This window comes from Protopterus annectens, chromosome 5.part0 (assembly GCF_019279795.1).
Source record: "Protopterus annectens isolate FY-2018-M chromosome 5.part0, PAN1.0, whole genome shotgun sequence".
NCBI lineage: Eukaryota > Metazoa > Chordata > Ceratodontiformes > Protopteridae > Protopterus > Protopterus annectens.
Window position 1 is genome coordinate 357107367 of NC_056735.1, and position 21451 is coordinate 357128817.

The following is a 21451-nucleotide window of genomic DNA, read 5'->3' on the forward strand; positions in this document are numbered from 1 at the left end:
CCACTCTATCCATGTCATCGTCCAATAAGGTTCTGGAGGACCGAGACGAAGGGGTCGGTGAGGTACCTCTTTGTACTATGGGTGATCTCAATGTTGGGGAGACCGGTGTCAATTCAGGAGACCGGCTCCGAAAATGTTTTTCCATCAGTTCCGAAAACTTAGGAGCCGAGGATGAAGACTTATCGGACCCATGTTCCCTCGGATTTGAGTGAGTCGATTTGGACACTTTTTTGGAAGGCTCTGAAGGGCCTGAGGATGAAGACCACCACCTTTTGTTAGATTTGTCAGATCGAGTAAATGGAGATTTGATGGAGGTTGTCTTGACTTTCCAAAGCTTCTGAGAAAGGCATTTTTAGAAGCCCTCTAACAATCACTTTGTTCTTTCTCTCGAGTAAAACTCTGGAACTGAAGAAATGACAGATACTACAAGATTCCTGAAGATGCATGGCACCGAAACAAACACAAATCGTGTGCCTATCAGTCAAAGACATCTGAGAACATTTTTGACACTTTTTAAAACCAGATAGTTTAAAGTACAGTTTTGTACCTACCATAAATGTAGATGTTCGAGTGTTCACCCTGCTGCAGTCATCACACTTGGGTTATCCTGCTGTCAGGCGGTCCCGCAGTCGGCCTGAGTTCCAAAGTCTTGGTCCAGCGTCGGTTGCTGTCGCTTCTTCCCTGACGTCAGTGCGCCAGGGGTATATAAGAGGCATCCAACGCCATTTTCTTCAGTTTTTCTTGCCCCAGATGTCAGGTGCCCCCAATACGTAGGCAATATATATATATATATATATATATATATATATATATATATATATATATATATATATATATATATCTATATATATATATATATATATTGTTATATAAAAAAAAAAAAGTACATATAAAAATAAAACAATACCTTCAGGCACAAGTAAATACACCACAGAGGTTGTATAGGATAGAGTGGTATAGATAAGTCCAGCTAGTTCAGAGGGGATGGAGGGAGGGTAACCTGGACTGCAGCAGGGTGAACACTTGAACATCTACATTTATGGTAGGTACAAAACTGTACTATGTTCATCGTGTTACCCTGCTGCAGTCATCACACTTGGGTTGAATCCCAAAGCTAAGGATGGGTGGTGGAGTTAAACAAGGTTAGAAGAAGCTAGTAGGCCCTGCAAAACTGCAGTGGCAAAACCAGCTCTAGTCTTAGAATATAGAGGTAAGTGATAGTGTTTGGTGAAGGTGTGCACTGAACTCCAAGTTGCAGCTTCCAGAATATCCTTGGTTGGCACCCCCCTGAGAAAGGCTGCTGATGTAGCTGTAGCCCTGGTGGAGTGGGACCTAATGTTAGCAGGTACCGGTTTCCCATGATGTGTGTAGCAGAAACGTATGCAATGTCCTATCCATTTTGAAATGGTCTGTTTTGAGATAGCTTTTCCTTGTGATCCTGCAGCATAGGCTACAAAGAGCTGGTCAGATTTTCTGAAAGCCTTAGTTTTATCCAAGTAGTAACGTAATTGCCTGTGAATGTCCAAAGAGTGCAGGTGTCTTTCTCCTTTGTTCTGGGGATTTGGGAAAAAGGTGGGCAAATGAATGGTTTGGTTTAGGGACACACTGGATACCACCTTTGGCATAAGGGAAGGGTTAGTTCGTAGAGAGACTCTGTCTTGATGAAAAATGAGGAAAGGCTCCACTGCCATTAGTGCCTGTAGCTCTGAGACTCTTCTAGCTGAAGTTATTGCTAGTAGCAGGGCAGTTTTCCATGAAAGAAATTTTAAATCAGCTGAAAAAGCTGGTTCAAAGGGCGGCAGGGTAAGCTTTTCCAGAACAAAGTTGAGATCCCAAGAAGGTGTTGGTGCTCTCCTGGGCGGTCTTATGTTCTTAGCTCCTCTGAGGTACTGTCTTAGGAGTGGATGTGAAAATAAAGGAGGATCCGTGTTGTAATGAGCTGAAATTGCTGAGGCATGGATCTTAACAGATGAAAAGGAAAGTCCTTTGTGCAACATCTCAGTTAAATACTGTAGAATCTGAAGAATGTTTCGATCAAGGGGATTTTGGCCTTTAGCCTGGTTCCAGGCGCAAAATCTTTTCCATTTGTCTGAATAGGTTTTCCTGGTGCTGGGCCTCCTGGCCTCCAGAATGACATCCATAACAGCTTTGGATAGAGGTGTTGGCTGGTTGTTTAGGTAATTTGCCATGCAGCCAGGTTTAAAGTCTTGTGGATGGAATGTCCTTGTGCAAAATTTTTGAAGTTGGTAGTTTTGGGGGTTGGCAAACAGATCTATGCCTGGGCGTCCCCATTTTTGAGTTATCACTGCAAATACTTGTGGATCTAGTTTCCACTCGTGGGGATCCATGATGTTTCTGCCAATGTGTTTTTCTTTCCTGGCAGGAATTGTGCTTGTAATTGAACCTGGTAAGACAGTGCTGTGTTCCACAAGGTCATTGCTTGCCTGCATAGAGGGTAGGAATGTGTGCCCCCTTGCTTGTTTATGTACCACATTACTGTGGTATTGTCCGTCTTTATTATTAGTTGTCCTGGGTGTAAGAGGTCCTTGAAAGCTGTTATGGCATTCTGTACTGCTAGCATTTCTTTTTGATTGATATGCAGATGCCTTTGATCTGTAGTCCATCTGCCCTGAATACACTGTCCTGCCATGTGTGCTCCCTAGGCATAGTCCGATGCATCTATTGTCATAGTTTGCCTGGCTGTGGGTAAGGTGAAAGGCTGACCCTTGTTGAGGTGACATGCCTGTGCCCACCATAGAAACTCCTGTTGAAGGCAGGGAATGAGTGGTATCATTGTTTCCAAGCTGTGGCTGTGCTGAGTCTATATGCTTTTCAGGTACCATTGTAATTTCCTCATATGCAGTTTTGCAAATGGTATTAGTAGTATGCAAGATGCCATGAATCCCAAGGTCTGCAGAATTTTTCTTGCAGGGAGTTGGGTCTTTGTTGCCATTATTTTGAAGTACTGAGTCGGCTGTTGTTGCTTGTCTAGCGTGAGATAAGCCATCTGGGCCGTTGTATTCAAGCTGGCACCCAGGAATATTATGTTTTGTGAGGGCACTAGTTTTGATTTCTTTTCGTTTACTGTGTACCCTAGGCAACTTAAAAGGTGTTTGACAAATACCAGATGCTTTAAAAGAATGTCCTTGCTTTCTGCTTGAATAAGGCATTCGTCCAGGTATGGGTATATCTGAATTCCTCTTTGTCTGCAGTATGCAATTACTGGTGCCAGGCATTTTGTGAAGACCCTGGGCACAGTAGATAAGTCAAAGGGCAGTGCAGAGAATTGATAATGGGTTGAACCTGCAATGAAGCGGAGGTATCTTCTGCAATTTTGTCTGATAGGGACATGCAGGTATGCCTCCTTGAGGTCCAACGTCACTAGCCAAGCATTCTTGCCCAGCATGGGAAGAAGCTGCTGTAGTGTTAGCATCTTGAATTTTGGTACTTGTAGATAGGTGTTCAGAATTGAAAGATCCAGAATGCGTCTCCATGCTTTGTCTTTTCTTGGGACTAGAAAGAGTCTCGAGTAAAATCCTTGTCCTTGCTCCTGTGTAGGTACCTGTTGAATGGCTCTCATGTCCATGAGAGCTGTAATTTGCTTTTGTGCCTCTGCCCTTTGATTTGGTGGCAGGTTTGGCATTCCTTTTATCCTTGGCAAGGTATGAAAGTGGAATCTGTATCCTTGTGAGACAATGTCTAGGACCCATTTGTCTTTTGCGATGATGTGCCAGTTGTCTGCAAAAAGTGCTAATTTTCCTCCCAAGGGAGCTGCCAAGAGAGATTTGCTTGGTAGTTTGAGGACTGAGTCATTGTGTTTGTCTTCTGCTAGCTTGGGGCCTGTCTTCTCCTCCTTTCTGGGTAGCAGTACCCCATTGGCGAGGTTTGTAAGGGCCTTGTGACTGACCTCTGCCCCTTGGGCGTCTGAATTTGCCCCTCTGTGATCTGTCAGAAGCTGGAATGGACCAGTTTTTTGTTGGCCAATTTCTGCTGAAACGAGGGGGTTGTACCTACAAAAAATCCTTGACCGTCTGCATAGACTTTGCCTTATCCTCCATTTTCTTTAAAACCTCTTCTGCTTTGACACCAAATAATACCTCCTGCTGTAAAGGTGCATCCAATAATTTTGTTTTAACATGATCAGGTAGGGTTTGTTCTTTTAACCAAGCATGTCTACGTATGACAGACCCAGTAACAGTTGCTCTGTGAATCAAATCCACATTGTAAAGTATGTTTGCCCACCTGTTCAGCTGCATGCAACAGATCCTGCATTTCCTTGAATTCAGACTGCTCAGAACGTGTGCTCATTTTTTGTTTTAATTGAGACATTAGGAATTGCTGATATTTCAGCATGTGAAACTGACAATTTAATGCTCTCATAGCCAGAGTAGCTGCGGTGTACATCTTCTTTCCCCATCTATCTAGGGCTCTGGAATCCCTTTCAGAGGGCACAGGATTTTTAGCCATAGAAGCTTTAGCCCCTTTGGGACCCTGGGAAATTGTTTCTGGGTCAGCCACAGGGCTTTTATAAAGGAATTTGTGTGTTGGGTACTCTGTAGTATCTGTCTGGTTTGGCTGGAGCAGGAGGTAGAGAATCTGGATTTAGACTAGACTCCAAGTAAACATCATCCACAATGTCTAAAACTGGAGGGATAGCAAGTTGTCTGTGCTGGGGTAGTAAAAGGAACTGTCGGAGCCTTTTCTTAGAATCAGAGTAGTCCTGGCCTTCCCAGTGGAAATGTTCCCTCATGGTATGTAAAGTTTCCCCAAAGGAGTAGTCTTCAGGGGGAGATGCTGAGGGAATAGAGTCTTCAGCATCAGAGTCTTCATAAGGGGGAAAAGTGTAATCCTGTTCCTCCGAAGAATCTGAGGAAATTGAAACCTGGTCAGAGGAAGCATAATCCTCCTCTTGTCTTGGTCTTTTATCTGGAGGGGGATGGGAACCCCTGATTAGGGTAATCAAATCTTCAGCCATCTTAAGCATCTGTTTCTTAGGCATGAGGCCTTGAACTGTAGAGTGATGTACAGTCTTTTTTTGGTTTTAATGGAGTTTTAAGCTTAGCATAAGATTTAATGGTGAGTGTAGTCGGTCTGAAGACACCTTCTACAACCAAAGGTGTTTCTACTTCACCGGGATCTCCTGCTCCGGTGTCGGAAGGGCCTAATGAAGATGGCTGCGATGGCCTAGCACACTCCGGTTGAGAATCCGCAGCTGTCTGGGGTTCCAATTCTGCAGTCATCAGGTGCTGCTTAGGCGCCTCACTGAAAACCGGAGAACCGGCGACAGGCCCAGCAGAGACCTCGGAGTCTGGCTTGTTCCTAGGCTGCCTGTCCTTATCCTTGCATTTTTTATGCATGCCGGTCGTCGGCTGCTCCAACGGCATGATATAATTAAATTTCCTACCAACGTAATGTCATGCGAAGTCAAAACAGCGTTTGATAGTTCGTTTATTAAAGCTAGCACAAAACCGACAACCTGTGACGTCGTGGTCTGGGCCTAGGCAAGGAATACAATAAGAATGGAAGTCCTTATGAGGTATTTGCTTCCCATAAGAAATGCAATTGTTAACTTTTTCTGACATCGGACTGAGGCAAGAAAAGGTTCCCCAACGGGGTACTTAGCTTTATTGAAGACTTCTGACTGAAATTCGATTCGAAAATCACAGGTGTCAGTTGACCGGCACTTGCGAACTGCTTCTGCTTCGGGCACCGCGCGGCAAGAAAGACGGAAAAAAATGGCGTTGGATGCCTCTTATATACCCCTGGCGCACTGATGTCAGGGAAGAAGCGACAGCAACCGATGCCAGACCAAGACTTTGGAACTCAGGCCGACTGCGGGACCGCCTGACGGCAGGATAACTCAAGTGTGATGACTGCAGCAGGGTAACACGATGAACATCTTCTTTCTGTTCCTTGGACATTATTGTAATTATATTTACTAAACAGCACAGCAATAAGGAAACCTAAATGTTAAAGTTCAACACTCAATAAAAAAGCTAACTACAGCACACCAAGAATACAAAAAAAACTCTATGTATACAAGTCTAAGCACAGCACACAATAGGAAAATGGAAAGCACACTCGAGGAAAAGCACAATGAGGGAAGACTCGACTGCCCTGTAACTTAAAATGGGCTGGAGTTCCTCTAAGTTAAATGGATACATCCAGTAAAGACCCACAGGGAAGGGGGTAGCCCTCAAACTTAAACGAGCACTGGGACCTCTGACTGAAACAGGCCAACAGCTCAAGGACAACACACAAATATCAACATCAAGCAGAAATACAAGTCACCCTATTGTGTGTATGTGTGTATATATATATATATATATATATATATATATATATATATATATTACATTGCACTATTGGAATAATTCTAAAAATGAGAAATATTTGAAGAAAAAAATATAAATTTACCCACAGCCAAAATGGAGACCTCTGACTTGCTTCGAGGCAAACGAGATCTGAGGTAGCACACCAGTGCATCATGGGATAGGGTGTTCATCCATGAGCCAAGTGGAAGACTGAGCTTTAGAATGCGGCTGAGTCGGAACAGAAGATCGGTTCCAAGCCCAACCAGTAAGAATGAAGGCAAGATAGGACAACATAACATGAATCATTTTATTTTACTTCTTTTTATTTTACATTTGTTTACCGGGAAAGTCCGACTGGGCATGGATCCCAGTTTCAGCAGAGGCCCGGACAGAAAAGCTCGACAAAGATTAGTACAGTAAATACAATACACGTTAATGAAGTACAGTACAGAGTCAAAAGTTAATAAAGGACAGTTTCAAGGCCAAGAAAGGAGAAAAAAGTAAATATACTATAAGGAACAAGGTGTGGTACAATGGACAATACAGCTGAAAGGGCATTCTGTTCAGTCATTTGGTTACATTCATCAGTGGCTAGTACAATAAACATACACTGATTGTTTAAGAGTATAGAAAGGAGTTGTTGCAAGCTTTCATAGAAGGTTAAAGTATGACATGATCTAATTAAAGTAAACTACCCAGGGTCAAAACAATTACATAACCAGGAACTATGTAAATGGGATGCATTTCCTTAGTTACAGCCACTTGCTTCTCCCCAATTCCAATATTTCTGAGAGAGTATTCTGCAAGGAAGGTTTTACATTTTGCAACTCATTATACTCCCCAAAAATGCTCCCTCTCACATCTCCAAACATTTGCTATATAATTAAGGAAACATTCTTTGAAGTCTGCTTAGTGTATATGAATACCTATGCAAACACAGCAAAAATCCCAAACCTTACGGACTTTTGTTACATACTTGGGAGCCATGCATATCCTCCTCCCATTGCTTCTCCAGCCACTCTTCCCAAGCTTTTCTAATGTTCTCTGATTTACTTTTACAGTCATCATGTAATATTTTGTGTACTAAAGTTATCAAAAAAGTTGCTAAACAGCATTTTTCTAAACACGTACATATTATTCAAATACTGCCTTATTTTTCCTTTAACACTTCCCATTTGCTCCTCCTCCTCCTTCTGAGAGATTTATCTACCTCTGCAACACTTTAAAGTTTGGCAACCCTTCTAAATAACTCCTAATATTTTTCCCATCTCTCTTTCTCTCTTATTTCTACCAAGCTTTTAAACTCCATTTTCATTTTATACCACTCCTAGAAAACCCTTCTGAAATGATTTCTTTTAATAATTCCTGAATCATCTCTACTACCCATTCCTTAAATTCCTTTCTTTTTAACAGGCAAGTAAGAAAATACTAGTGTCTCGTTTTTGCCTCATTACCTTGCATCTTTATCTTAGTTTTTACTGGTGCACAATCTGATACAGATATTGGATGGGTCTCAGATATTTCAATTAAATAGTACACATCTTCCCATGAAATGTAATTTCTATCCAGTCTAGTTTGGTTATTATATCTTGGGGGAGTACTATGCAAATTATGTCTGTGCTCGTACTACTGAGTTCACACATTCCATACCAAATATTCTTATGCACTACTTCAGAGATCTACCATTTTTTTAGGTTCTCCCTTTCGATGTTCCTGATACATTCTCACTATTGCAAATCAATTTCTAGTCCCCACCCATAAATTATTATTTCTCCAAATAACAGAGTTTGCGGCTGAATATAAATACATGCCAGCATAGTCTTCCTCCTCCCCTCTGCCAATAACCCCCTTATTAGAAAGTACAGTTGTGTAAAATTTTACTATAACAACAGATGTCCTTCTCACTACTGCAGTATTCATCTCTGGGATCTCCTGTCAAAGATAACCCAATGTCTGGCCAGTATACCAAAGTCTTCATTACCTAGGGAGCGTCGTATATCAGACATATGCTCCCCGTGCAAATGTTGGACATGTAGGTGACGTACATTTGCTCTCAACTCAGACGTGAAGTGTTCCAGGAGAACTTGGAGCCTGAGTGGAAAGGAGGACAACCCATCCAGAAAAAGGGAGGAACGGAGAGGAACCTCTTGGCAATACAAAAATACCACCCATGCAAAAGGGAGAGAAAAGAGGGTAGGAAGGAGGGAGTGGATACTTCAACACCAATGGGGTATCTAGCTTTAGAAGATCTCTCTCTGGTGCACACTGACCGAAGCACTGAAAAACTGCTTCTGGCTCTGACGGCAAGAAAAGACTGATGTCATGGCATTGGCTCGCTCCCTTTATACCCAAGAGTACTTACATCAGGATAGGGAGTCCGCCAGCCTTAGGAGGAGGGAGGGTTTTTACTCTGGTATTTGGACTGGCCAAGGACTTCCACAGCAGGAAATCCCACAGGTCAAACTGCAACAGTGAAACACAAAGAACATCCTGTGTTCCCACTTACACAAATACTTGTATGCTTTCAGCAAACTTTAAGCTTCTACTCTTAAAAAATGTGGGCTAACTACCCTGGCATAAACAGACTAAACTGTGCAGTTATATTTCCCTTTAAAAGTTAATTATACTGTACCTTGCAGATTTCACCCATGACACACTGTTCAGACCTTTCATGATTAACTGCTTGCACATAATGGAGTCATCTACTCCTGGTAACTATCATATTGATAACGCAACCCTCAGAGTCTACCCAGTAGTCAGGGACCTAGGAACACACATACAGTAAATCTAGCCTTTGACCGTCATGTGTCTACAGTACTGAAGAAATCATTCTATATTGTGCAAAATATAAACAAAAGGCATGGCATCTAGATCCAAGGAGGTCATTGTTCCACTGTATTCAGCATTCACCACACCTATCATTGCGGTACAACGAAATGTACCTAACCAGGCACATCCAACAAATGTAATGTCAACAGATATTCCTCACTAAAAGAATACAGAGCACAAGTAACGTCCTGTGCAGACCACCTCAAAGTCCTATCCCTATATTGTCTCATACAGGCTGTTTAGGGAAGATCTATGGCCAGCACACAAGGCATTGTCAGACCCCACCTTGATGGACCTTCCACATATCCGCAAAAGAAACAGTACCAGAATTACCCATTCTAAACACTTAAACCTTGCTTGTAATACAAATAGGACATGCTGGAGAGACAGGTATGTATCCCAGGGACTACATCTTCTCTGGAACAGGCCCCCCATCCATGTGAAGCGGAGTTCCTCCCTAACCAAGTTCAACTGTAACTTGGACAACTGGATGGGGAACATGAAATTCATCTCTGGTTTGGCACCTATGGTACACACCTATGAACATATAGGGTACAACCTAACACCCTATTAATGGGCAATTTCAACTACCCCACCATTAACTGGGAAAACTACTCATGTACCAACTCTTGTGCTCAAAGATTTCTGGAATTCACAAATTCCAATGCCTTGGATCGACTTATCCACACCCCCACCAGAGGCAGCAATATCCTAGACCTGGTTATTACCAACATGGGCAACTGGTGCTCCACAGCAGAGGTCAATTCCTAGTTGGTCAGATCCGACCACAAGCTAATCACCCTAGACATCCACATCCCTACCCCCACCCCCAAAGCCAACTTCACACTTCTTAAGACAGAAGTGGCAAACTTCATGACACCCATGCTGATGGACAATAGAGGTATGACTGCTGAATCCTACACAAATGCACTTTATAAGCACTTACACGAGTGCATGGATCATGCAATCCCTAACAGAACCAAGATGCTATCCTCCAACAAAAGCAAACCAATCTGGTGGTCCCCTGCCATAAACAAACTCTACAACAGAAGAAAGAAACTGTTGCAAAAAAAAGTAAAATCCCATGATTGGAAAAACGCTACTGACTCTAAAGACAACCACAAAGCATTCTATAGCTATATCAAGAATCTCAATGGCAACACTCAAATCTGGTCTAAGTTACAGCACAATGGCACTAAATATACAGAACCAACTGATATTGCCAACATTCTGGCAGATAGGTTCAGTGCTAACTTTGCCCCCCTCTTATCCCCTAAAGAGCCCATCTCTAAATGGAAGAATGCAAAGTTCCTGTAATTACGGCTGCACAGGTACAAAACACAATCTCCAAAGCCAAGAACACAGCATCCATAGGACCAGACAACATCCCAGGCTGTGTTCTACATGAACTACAGAACGAACTGGCACCCCACCCAAGTACAATGTTCAATCATAGCCTCACCTCAGGCTATGCACCCACTGAATGGCGCACAGCGACAGTTACCCCACTCCACAAAGCGGGAGCCACCACGGACCCCAGAAACTACCGCCCCATTAGCCTGATGAGCCTGGTCTGCAAGGCTATGGAACGTATCCATCATGGAACTTCTAAACAATGACATTGGTAATCTCCAAACTCAGGACCCCACCCAGTTCGGGTTTGTAAAAGGCAGATCATGTCTCCTAAACCTGACAGACTTCTCTGAAGCAGTCACCAAAGCCGAAGATGAGGGTAAGGTGGTTCACACGGCCTATCTAGATCTCGCTAAGGCTTTCAACACCATCCCCCACTCTGGGAATATAGATAAACTCACTAAACTAGGTATAAATCCCTATGTCACAAGATGGGTTGCCAACTGGCTCACTGACAGAACCCACACTGTGAAAGTAGCAGACTCCAAATCCAACTTCAGACTAGTGACAAGTGGAGTACCACAGGGTTCAGTCCTGGGTCCTCTCCTGTTTGGTATCTACTTTTCTGAAGTACAGGATGACTGCAAACTAGAAGCCATAATCAAAACTCCAAAAGATGCGGACATCCCACAAAAGGGCCTCGCTGAGACAGATGCCTGGTGTTAAAGTCATGGCCTCAAGCTCATCGCCAAAAAGCGTATTGCCATCCCTTTTGGTAAAAACTCTGTACCCATGAGCTACTACATAGGCGGTAGTCTACTTAACACCGAAAGAGTGATGAGACCTTGGGACACAGGTGGACAGTAGTCTCTCCTTTGATAATCACATTGCCACAGTAGTCAGGAAATCCTTCTACGTGGCACACCTCATCACAAAATGTTTCGCATCTAGGGAAAAAAGAGGTCATTGTTCCCCTCTACTCGTCACTCATTAGACCCATTATAGAGTACAACAACCCTTTTGGAATGTACCTCACAAGACATCTACAACAACTGGAAAGGCCGCTGAAATACCTCACAAAGAGGATTACCGGCTTCAAACAGATGCCCTATGCAGACTATCTAAAAAAACTGCAGCTTTACTCCATCGCATATCGCCTACTCAGAGGCGATCTCTGCCTAACACACAAAGCTATGTCAAACCCAGAGCTTTTGGACAAGCTCCACTTAACGAAATTCCAGTCCCTACGAGCTACACACTCTAGAGACCTAAACCTTGTCACCACAATAAACAGAACATGCTGGAGGGATAGATTCTTGTCCCACAGACTTCCCATACTCTGGAACAAACTACCTATCTATATCAAACAAAGCTCCTCATTAGCACTCTTCAAGAAAAATCTTGATGATTGGATGGGAGATGGGAAATTCACCCCGGGATCACTTCTGTGGCTCTGCATGACAGTGGCACAGGAAAATCATTTTTTGGGTGGCAAAAGCCAGGGTACTTTTTGGCTAGGCTTGTATAGGCCCTAGGGCCAATAGCTTAGTACCTACCTATGAGCCTATGTCTCTAATGGACACAGGCAGCCTGTAAATGGCTCATCTCCCAAGCCCCTGCTTGTAAACGTCCCACCTCCCAAGCTCCTGTTTGCATTTACTAAACATTCCACTACTTGTCAGAGATTTGAGATGCATGGCTAGGCTTAAAATGTCCTAGTGGTCATTAGCCTGGTACACACCTATGAACATATGAACTTGTAGGCTCCCGGTTTCTAATTAAAGGCATCTGATAATCAGATAAAGTATGCCTTAAACTTTGCAAATGCAAGAAAAAACTCTTGTATATTTCACACAGATCAGCCATGCTCATGATTGGTTGCTTGCCCTTGTATGCTCTTTGTCTCCAGCTAAAAGCAGGTGCAATGGAAAAATAAACAGTAACTTTGGAAATGTTGGAAAGAAATATATTTACATGGCTTTCATAATTTTGTTTTTTTTCAAGTACATAAGCTTAAAAAGCCTGTCTATTGCTAAATCCAAGGATGAAACTCTAAACATCCACCTTCATGAAAATGAGAAATTATCTTAATTATACATATATGATCAGTACCACTTTTACATCCCTCAGTAGCCCACAATCACATCATTATGTTACTTTTAAGTTACTTCTCAGCTTTTCTGATCTTGTTTCGTGTAAAACCTGGAACCTGTACATTTAAGAAAAAGTAACTGCGGTGGTGGTGCTGCGGTAGCGTTGTCGCCTCACAGTAAGACGTTGTCCTGTTCGATTGTCAGCTAGAGCGTCTTCTGTGGGGAGACATGCGTGAATGGGCGTACCTTCGTTGAAGGTTGTGCGTCAAGGCCAGCAACTCGGCACGTAAAAATCTACTGCCAATTATTAGCTGACCGGAGTTCCGCTGTGGTGACCCCTAACCAGGAAAAGCCGAAAGACGCAACAATATCATTAGCACATACAATAGTGTCTGACTGCATATTATACAGAACTGCACTGCAATGCTACATGTAATTTATATCACTACATTTTTATATAAGTATTAAAAAAACTGCTTTAATTACAATTTATTTGGTCCTTTCAATGTCCCTCTAAACATTAATGATATAAAGTGGTGTTTTGACTTTAGAGTTCTGCCACTTGTATGGCACAGTCAACAAACTTCCAGTATTCTTTTAGCCACTACATCTTGCAGAAGCACAGTTCACATCTAAACTACATTTAATGGAAACGGTGCTTTACAGTTCTCCAATTTCTTTACTAATTTCACACTGTCACTGGTCTTTTTTCTGATCATCTTGATCTCTCAGTACCAGTCTCTGGTAAAAGTCCAGTGTACTCCCAATACCTCTAGTAAGCTCCTGGATTTTTTTGTAGCTCAAGCACTTTCCTTTGGAACAATGGAAAATTTTTCACTGTAGTGTCTTTCGACGGGCTTTGTTACCGTCAGGAGACTGAGAAACATCATCTCTTCAACTTGCTGGTTCAGTCTTTGTTGGCTAAACTTCATTATTTCCGCCTTAGCCTGTTCAACATCAAAAAGGTCAATGATCCTCCAGGTTAAAAAAATATTCTGAAGACAGCTGGATATAATAGTTTGAATCTCACACCTGCCTCTTAATGATCCCTGATTGCTAGGATAATCTTGCTACTCTTCTGCTTGGCAGCAACTAATCCCTGTCACACTCTTCTGTCCCCAACTTTAATATGTTTTCCTTCTGCCACAATTTTATCAGGAGCAGCTCTTTCTGCTATATGACTGCATCTTTACCAAGATAGATGTTGGCTGCTTTCTCATTGCAAGATTTGCGGCACACACGTTACATGCCTTCCAATTTTACTGTGGAATACAAGTCCAGTTGCATATTTGCACTTTCATAAAATTAAAGCAGTCTGTTCCTTCCAGTTACTCTGGTACAGCAAAAAATCTCAAGGCTTTTCTCTGTGTGGTCTGACTTCTAAACACTACTCTTTTTTTGAAACGCCTCATGTTCAGCCAATCTTTCTTTCATATCAACCTCCAAGGTCTACAGTTTTATCAGCTCATCTGAATAGCTACTTAAAGCTTCTTCTGTATCTTCCAGCATTTTGTTTGACTTTACATAGTCCTCTACTGTCTCACTGATTTTTAGATACTGCTAAGTACACCTGATTTATTTATTTTTGTCTAAATTTTTGGAAGCCATCTCACGCACTAAGGCTGACATTTGAACTTCTTTTACTGAATGGCTGCAAGAGTATTCTCAAAGTATTTTGTCATTTCTACAGAAAAAGTTGGTATTTGATAAAGTCTTCCACTGGATGTTCTTAGAAAATCTCTCTGCTCTTAGCCACTGCAATAATAATAATACTTATGTTAAACAGTTACTTCAATAATACAATACTCAAATTAAACGTTATCTCAAAAATTGGACTTGGTGCATCAAATCACAAGACTCTCACTCAACCTTCTTACTAGTATCTCTTGGTATTCCACAAGGATGCTTTCTGGGTCCCACTATTATTAAATATGTTAATTAATGACTTAGCAACTGCTGCTAAAAAGCTACCATACTACAACATGCAGAAGATTAAAAGACTCATTTGCGCCACCATGTCACAACTGCAACATATCATACAGAAGGCACTGCATCCACTAAAATATACCTGAACATGCTCAACTTCCACTAAACCCTAAAAAGAATAAGCTAACGGTTTTCACTTCAAGGACAAACTTACTCTAGAAAAACTCCTTTAGCATCACATCACTTGACAATACCACTGAAGAACTCATCCCTCACACCAAACGCCTTGGAGTTATCCTTGATGATACCATCAGATTTTATCATCACATCACATATGTTGTCAGTAAAGCCAATAAAAACATAGGATTCTTCTATTGAACTAAACTTTTCTTCACACAGCCTAACTGCAATAAAGCTACCTCTGCTTACTTATTCGGTAACTGCTTACTGTGCCATAAGCAACCCCCATCTTTACTAATCTGCAGATCAACCAATTGACCAAGTAAAAATTTTCTAAATTTACAGCAAGTCAACCCAACATATCACATGATTTGCCACCATATGTAAAATAAACAGACTAGTGCTACCTAATTACATGAAATACAGACAGCTAAAACAGCTCACAAAATCCTGTATCAAACTAGAAAGTGCCCTACCATCAGTACCCTAACATAATGGTACTCTCTTCTAGTTGATGTATCTGCTTCAAAGGCAATGGCATGACCTCCCAAAAAAAAAAAAAAACCTACAGGAGATGGTCTTTACTCTAAGTATGTATTCAGAGTTCGGAATAATATTCCTCCAGCCCTCAGACAAATTCAAAACAGTTTCAAGACAGAAGTACAGTCTTTCCTCTGATTCTTGGTAGCGCCAGTGCTACTACCCTCTAGGGTATCTCATCTATTACTTCTTATTATAGTCCTGTAACTCATTTCACAAATTCAACAACTTCTCTTTTCTGTAAAACTTTTCAGAATGACTGTAACCAACGTTCATACCCCTCTTAGTTCCCCTCTTTCCAACCAAAAAACAATACCATTCTTAACTTCCACTAATTTTATTCTTAAAATTCCTGTATGCTTTCTCTCCTCCTGTTGCTTCTTATTCTAAAACAATGCAATAAGATTGTTCAAGGAAATACACTGACACTAGTCATTCCTGAGGCTTACTATTTTAATGATTATTCCTATTAAACAAAATTGTGATAGTACTTCTGCAACTTACTGCAAGACTTATGTTTCTACTTGCATGCTATGTGATTTATTTTCTGTAAAATACAATTCCTTGGAGTCGGACCTTTTGAAGCTCGTCAGCTCTGGCCTCCACTGAAAATGGTATTTTTTTTCCCAGTTACGCAAACAAATGCAAATAAAGTTTCATCCTTCTACTCACAAAGATGGTACATCATGACATCTGTACATGCTTACAAATTCTCTGGATATAGTCTTGGATCCCACTCTCATATTTTCCACTCGCACTTAAGTATCACTTTTTCAAGTCATGAGCTGAAGCCATATTCAAACTCAAAATTTCTCAGTCAAGAATCCCAATATGCCAATTACTAAAAACACTTCCATAACAAAATTATACATTCCATTAACATTCTCAGCTTCACCTCACAATATATACTGCAACAACTCTCCACAAAATCTGTTTATTTCTGACAATATATTCATACTATGCTAACTTTATTCATACTATGCTAACTGCCCTTGCGGGCCATTGTAAGCCTAGCCAATTATTCCTTGTGAGACTCAAACCCTGCACTTTGTGTTTGTAAGGCAAACACCTTACCATTAGGCCACCCTCCCTAGTATAGGCCTGAAAGACATGCAACACAAAAATGAAAAAAGTTTTGCTGCAAAAGACAGCACAATTATTCTCTCAACATTAGTATTTAAAATTCTGCATTCAAGTTGCTATCCTCCACTAGCTAATGCACACAATGTGCACTACCTGCGCAGATCTCAAAAGTCATGCACTCGCACATTAAAACATTTTAACGCTTACACTGCTCTACGGGCCTACAGTGATTAAAGTTATGACTACATTCCAGATGACCATAGATTGAATATAGTCCCAGGAGCTCTTATCATGTTAGAAAGCCCAGTAGTCAGAGGAGACCACACAGGAAGTGCTGATGTTAAGGGGTAGAAGCCTTTCAAGGGATTGTGTCCCTATTGAAAGCATGTTAAATGCCTCTAAGGTGTACTGCACACTGAACCCTGAACATGCTACTGGGAATACTCAGCTGAGATATTTAAGGCTTAAAAGTAAAACCTCTGAATCCCTAAAGGCATGACTTCCACCACTCAAACCCTCATCTCCAGGAGAAATGAATCCCCCTTAAGGCTCTGGCCTGTCAGGAGAACAACCAGTTAAACTGAGCAGACAAAGGGAGACATGACAGTCATCAGGGAAAAGGAGAAAAATAGTCACAAATAAATACATTAAAAAATAAGTTAAATGCTTTCTGCTAACACCACTGTTCAGAATGAAGTCATGTACATACTATCGGCATTTCTTTTTTTTATTGGACTTTCAACCTGCTTCATCCCATCTTTTGTAGCATATTTTCTTTCCCAAGGCAAACTGTACTAGATCTTCACATGCCACTGGAATTTAATTAAATATGTGCATACCTATCAAATAAAACACAATCACTTCTTAATGAAATCGTGACCGCTCTACATTTATTTGTAGCTAGTTAAAAAAACAAAACAAAAAAAATGAAATCATCAAACATATACAAACAAAAGTCAAAGCTTGAACAGAGTACAAGCCATTCAATAACCATGGCTGCAAGCAATGCCCCTAAGAATAAGGCACTCATTCAACACAAATTACTGGTATCAAGCATGCCTTACTTGGGTCTCAAGCACCCTAGCACTCTTCCTCAGTTCAAAGGGTGATCCCTTTCCCAGAGGCCTTACTGCAAAATTAGGGGGCAGTTGAAAAAACACAAGTGAGAGGGCTAGACTGCCAAAGGCTCTTCCCACTGAGCCTCAGACTTAAAATTTAGAATTCCAAGCCTGATTTAGAGGTGGAGTATGATCTCTATCCTTCTTCCCAATAAGCTCATTCTCATATTTCCTCCAAACTCAGACTCATAATCTCAAAAAAGAAAACAGCTAAACACACTGCTCACTCAGATGCACTTAGCTGCCATCTGCCCTCCAGTCTTACAGTGTAATGAGCATGTGCTGCAGACTGACTGGTTACCTGCATCTATTACATCTTCCGAATCCTGTAATATATTTTATATTTCCAATGCTCACCTTGGTAGCCACTCATCACTGCAGAGACTGGCTAATATAAGAATGCTTTCAGTCACTTGGCACAATGATGTAAAAGTTAGTGCAGCTGAATCACAGTACTTGATTCTCTGCTTTGGTTACTTGTTAGGATGCCTTGGTCATGTGGATTTCCACCAATTTGCTGTTTTCTCCCACACCCTAAAGACATGCTGAAGTAGAAATGGTGATCCCCTAAATAGACTGCGAGTACACTGTGGGGGTACACATTCTGTGATGGAGTGGCAACCCTCGAGGACTGGTTCACTACATTAAGACCACTGTTTCCCAATACGAGCTCCAGATCCTGCTCCCTTAAAACTTGAATAGAATAAAACAAGTACTGGAAAAGGAATCAATGTACTTCCGATTCTTTAATTAGTAAACCATCAAAATTTGTTCATGTTGCATTTTGTTTACCAACTGTTATAACTATTCATTTGTTTATATGCCTCTGTCACCTGCCTTAAACCTGGGTCATGAATGAAAACAGACACGGAACCACTCTGCAATAGTAAGTTAATCATTCAGTAAACAAATAACCTCTCAAACTCTGCAATGATACTGCAACCCCCCCCCCCAGCACTATCATGAATGATTAAAATGGTTGCTGTGAATATCAACTTAGCATTACATCTAGACATATACATAGACAGAAGTCCTACATAGCTGAAGCAAAGGGCTGCTGATGGGTTCAGGCACATAGGCAGGAAGACATTTCCCTGTGGTACATTTGGCTAGAGACAGGTGGCTGAAGTGACATTCAGCTGCAGAGAAATATGCTATGTCCACAACTTCAATAACCAAATGCACAGGAGGAAAATAATGTTCATGGTCCCCAAAGCATCATGAGACAGCAGGCCGTATGGCAGGCATCATCAGCAGGCTGCCAAGTGGGCATCCCAAGGACAGTAAAAATGCACTGCACAATGGGCACTGCCTTTATAAGTGTTGTGTGCAGACCACAACCTTCTTCACAGTGTCTAGGGAACATTACCTAAAATGCATACTGGAGTATAAATTTGACTACAGTAGCATGCAGGATTTCCTTCATGTTGTAGCACACTTAAGCATGTTGCAGTTACATAAGCACATACTGTACAATGAGCACAACACCCATTACTTCTTCTGCCCCCATGAACTTGGTTATTAAAGATGTGGGCATGGCAATGTGTGCTTCTCTTTACCTGCATGGAATCTGCAACAGACGTATTTCTATGTAGCTGAATGTCATTTCAGCCATGTGCTCCCAACCAAATGTACCACAGGGAAATTTATTGCTGCCTAGGTGCCTGAACACACTGCTGGCAGCTGACCTAGTCTGACTCTGATTCAATGAATCTTTCTTCCAAACCTGCAAAGTGCTACTGTGTACTATACAGTGAATAAAGCTATTCTGCAAGAGGGGGTCTATGAACAGCATCTGAAAATATCTAGTGTGGTTAGGAGTACTTACTTTGCGCTTGTCACCACTCTTGACTTGCTTCACATGTCTTGCATCCAGTACCAGTTCCTCAATATTAGGTTTAAACTGCTGCATAAGTAATGCCATTGGAGGAGTATCATCACATTCTGGTTGACTCACCGACAAAAAATGATACTTGTACTGCAGTTCAGTAGGACTATGAGGAACCTCAAACATTTCAACCACCTACAGCATAATTGGAGAAAAAAAAAAACAAAAAAAAAACAATTTATTCTGATCCACTTTAAGATAATGGAGACATAAGAAAATCATTCAAGTTGTCCTCAAGGTTTCTAAATATCACGGGGATTTACAGTAAACTAAACTATGTTTACTAATGAAGGCCTCCTTTGCTTGGGTGAGGCTGCTTAGTATGAGAGCACAGGTGCATCAGTTCAAAACTACTGCGCCTATCAGTATCTATGCATTTTCCACATTTACCATGTTGATTAGCAGATACCAAAATATGCAGACAGAGTGAAGGGCACATTGCAGAAGTCTTGTTGACCTCTCTCTTATGCTGGTGCAACCAGTCCAGCACTATTGTCTGGGCATTATTCTGCTGCAGTCATTTAACACAAATGTGAAGTCTTTTCACTCCCAGAATAAAACACTAATATTTTTGGTACTTGGCACCCTCTCTCTCCTTCTGAACCACATTCAGGACATTAATTCGAGCAAGCCATACATATGACAGGGTTACTGATCCTGCTTTACCTGAAAGATACTCCCTGTAAGTTTGTTCTTTGCAGCTATTTATGCATTGGCCCTTTCACTTAACTCATTTAGTTAACCTGTGGCAAATTGTGGGCATGTAAGAAAGGACATACCATTCAGTCTTGATTTGAAACAGGATTATAATAAGGTAACTGTTTTGGGTCAGATGGTAGGAAAGGATATGTTAATTACTACTCAAGACTCCTACCAAATCCTGCAATGAATGTTACCACTGTCAATATCAACAACTAAGTTCTGCAATAGCCTTATACGGACTAACCTGGTCACTGTCATATACACAATATTCTCAGTCAGCTCTGTTAACTCCCTGTGTTACATAAACATTAATCTGCATGAAGTGCCTTACGGCTAGGTCACATATAAAAAGGGTTCCTGATTCAGCCCATAAACCTGGTCGATAAACACATTAATAAGACAAAAAGGTAGATCCAAAAGACACCAAATTTTATCACATTTAACGGGGCTGGACAAGTGGGAAGGAGACTGGTACCACAACTAACCAGACTTCAGCAGCATAAAAGCCTGGCAGTCTGGGTAAACAGTTATGTCAGACAGAAGCCTAGCTGTAGTACTGGAGCAATGACCAAATAAAGGGGGCAGAACATAATCAGGAAAGTGGAGCGATTCTGAAGAACAGAATGGAGACAGACATCAGACCACACTGATTCTACTTTAAACACTTCTTGGGAGGCATTGCAGTGATCAGAAAGGAAGTCACCGGACCTCCACGAGTTTAAAGAAACAGTTCAGAAGTGGCAGCATCACTACTGCACTGCAGGTACTCTAGTAGGCAAAGTACTGGTCTCTAACAATTCAAAGTAAATAACGGCACTCACCAGTCTAGGTGATTTCTGAGGGTGTTCTCAGTGGACTTGTAGGCATGTCCTATCCTGCAACTCTCAGTTTTGCTTTGTTTCACTTTATCTCTTCTGAAGAACATTCTTCCTGATTACCATGATAATACTCAATGGACTAAGGAAGAATGCCTTGCTTCTATACCCACTGGTTCACACCCACACAGCAAAGGAGCACAAAGCATAAACAGGACAAAACATACAAATATTTATTAATATAAACCAGCCTTGCTTAATGGGAAATCCAACAGCACCTGGTGGATTAAGGAGATGCCCAGGCAGAGGAGGATGGTAGGAAGGTAGTTAAATACTAAATGGGAAGGATTTGGTCGAAGATCATCTGGTTATAATGACTGTGTTGTCTGTTAAGAGTTCTTCTTTAAGGGCCCAAATGTTAAAAAGACTCACAAGCTGCAAAACATAATATCCTGGTAGGTCACAGAAGGGCCAAACCGCAAGACCATAGAAGACAGAATTGTGCAACAAAAGGACACCTGGATTGCAGAAGTCACAATCTAGCCTGAAACAGTGTTTAGAAAGCTATGAGCAAACAACAAAATGGCTGCAGCACAAGCACCTTGAATGC

General features: G+C 41.5%; 1 protein-coding gene across 1 annotated transcript in view; it reads right to left on the reverse strand.

The window, feature by feature from the left end:
* Positions 1-21451, reverse strand: part of MED14 (mediator complex subunit 14) — a 1872212-nt gene that overhangs the window by 840116 nt on the left and 1010645 nt on the right. The window contains exon 12 of the mRNA XM_044071834.1: positions 19265-19459. Coding sequence (XP_043927769.1) covers positions 19265-19459 — 195 coding nt within the window. The remainder of the gene's footprint in view (positions 1-19264; positions 19460-21451) is intronic.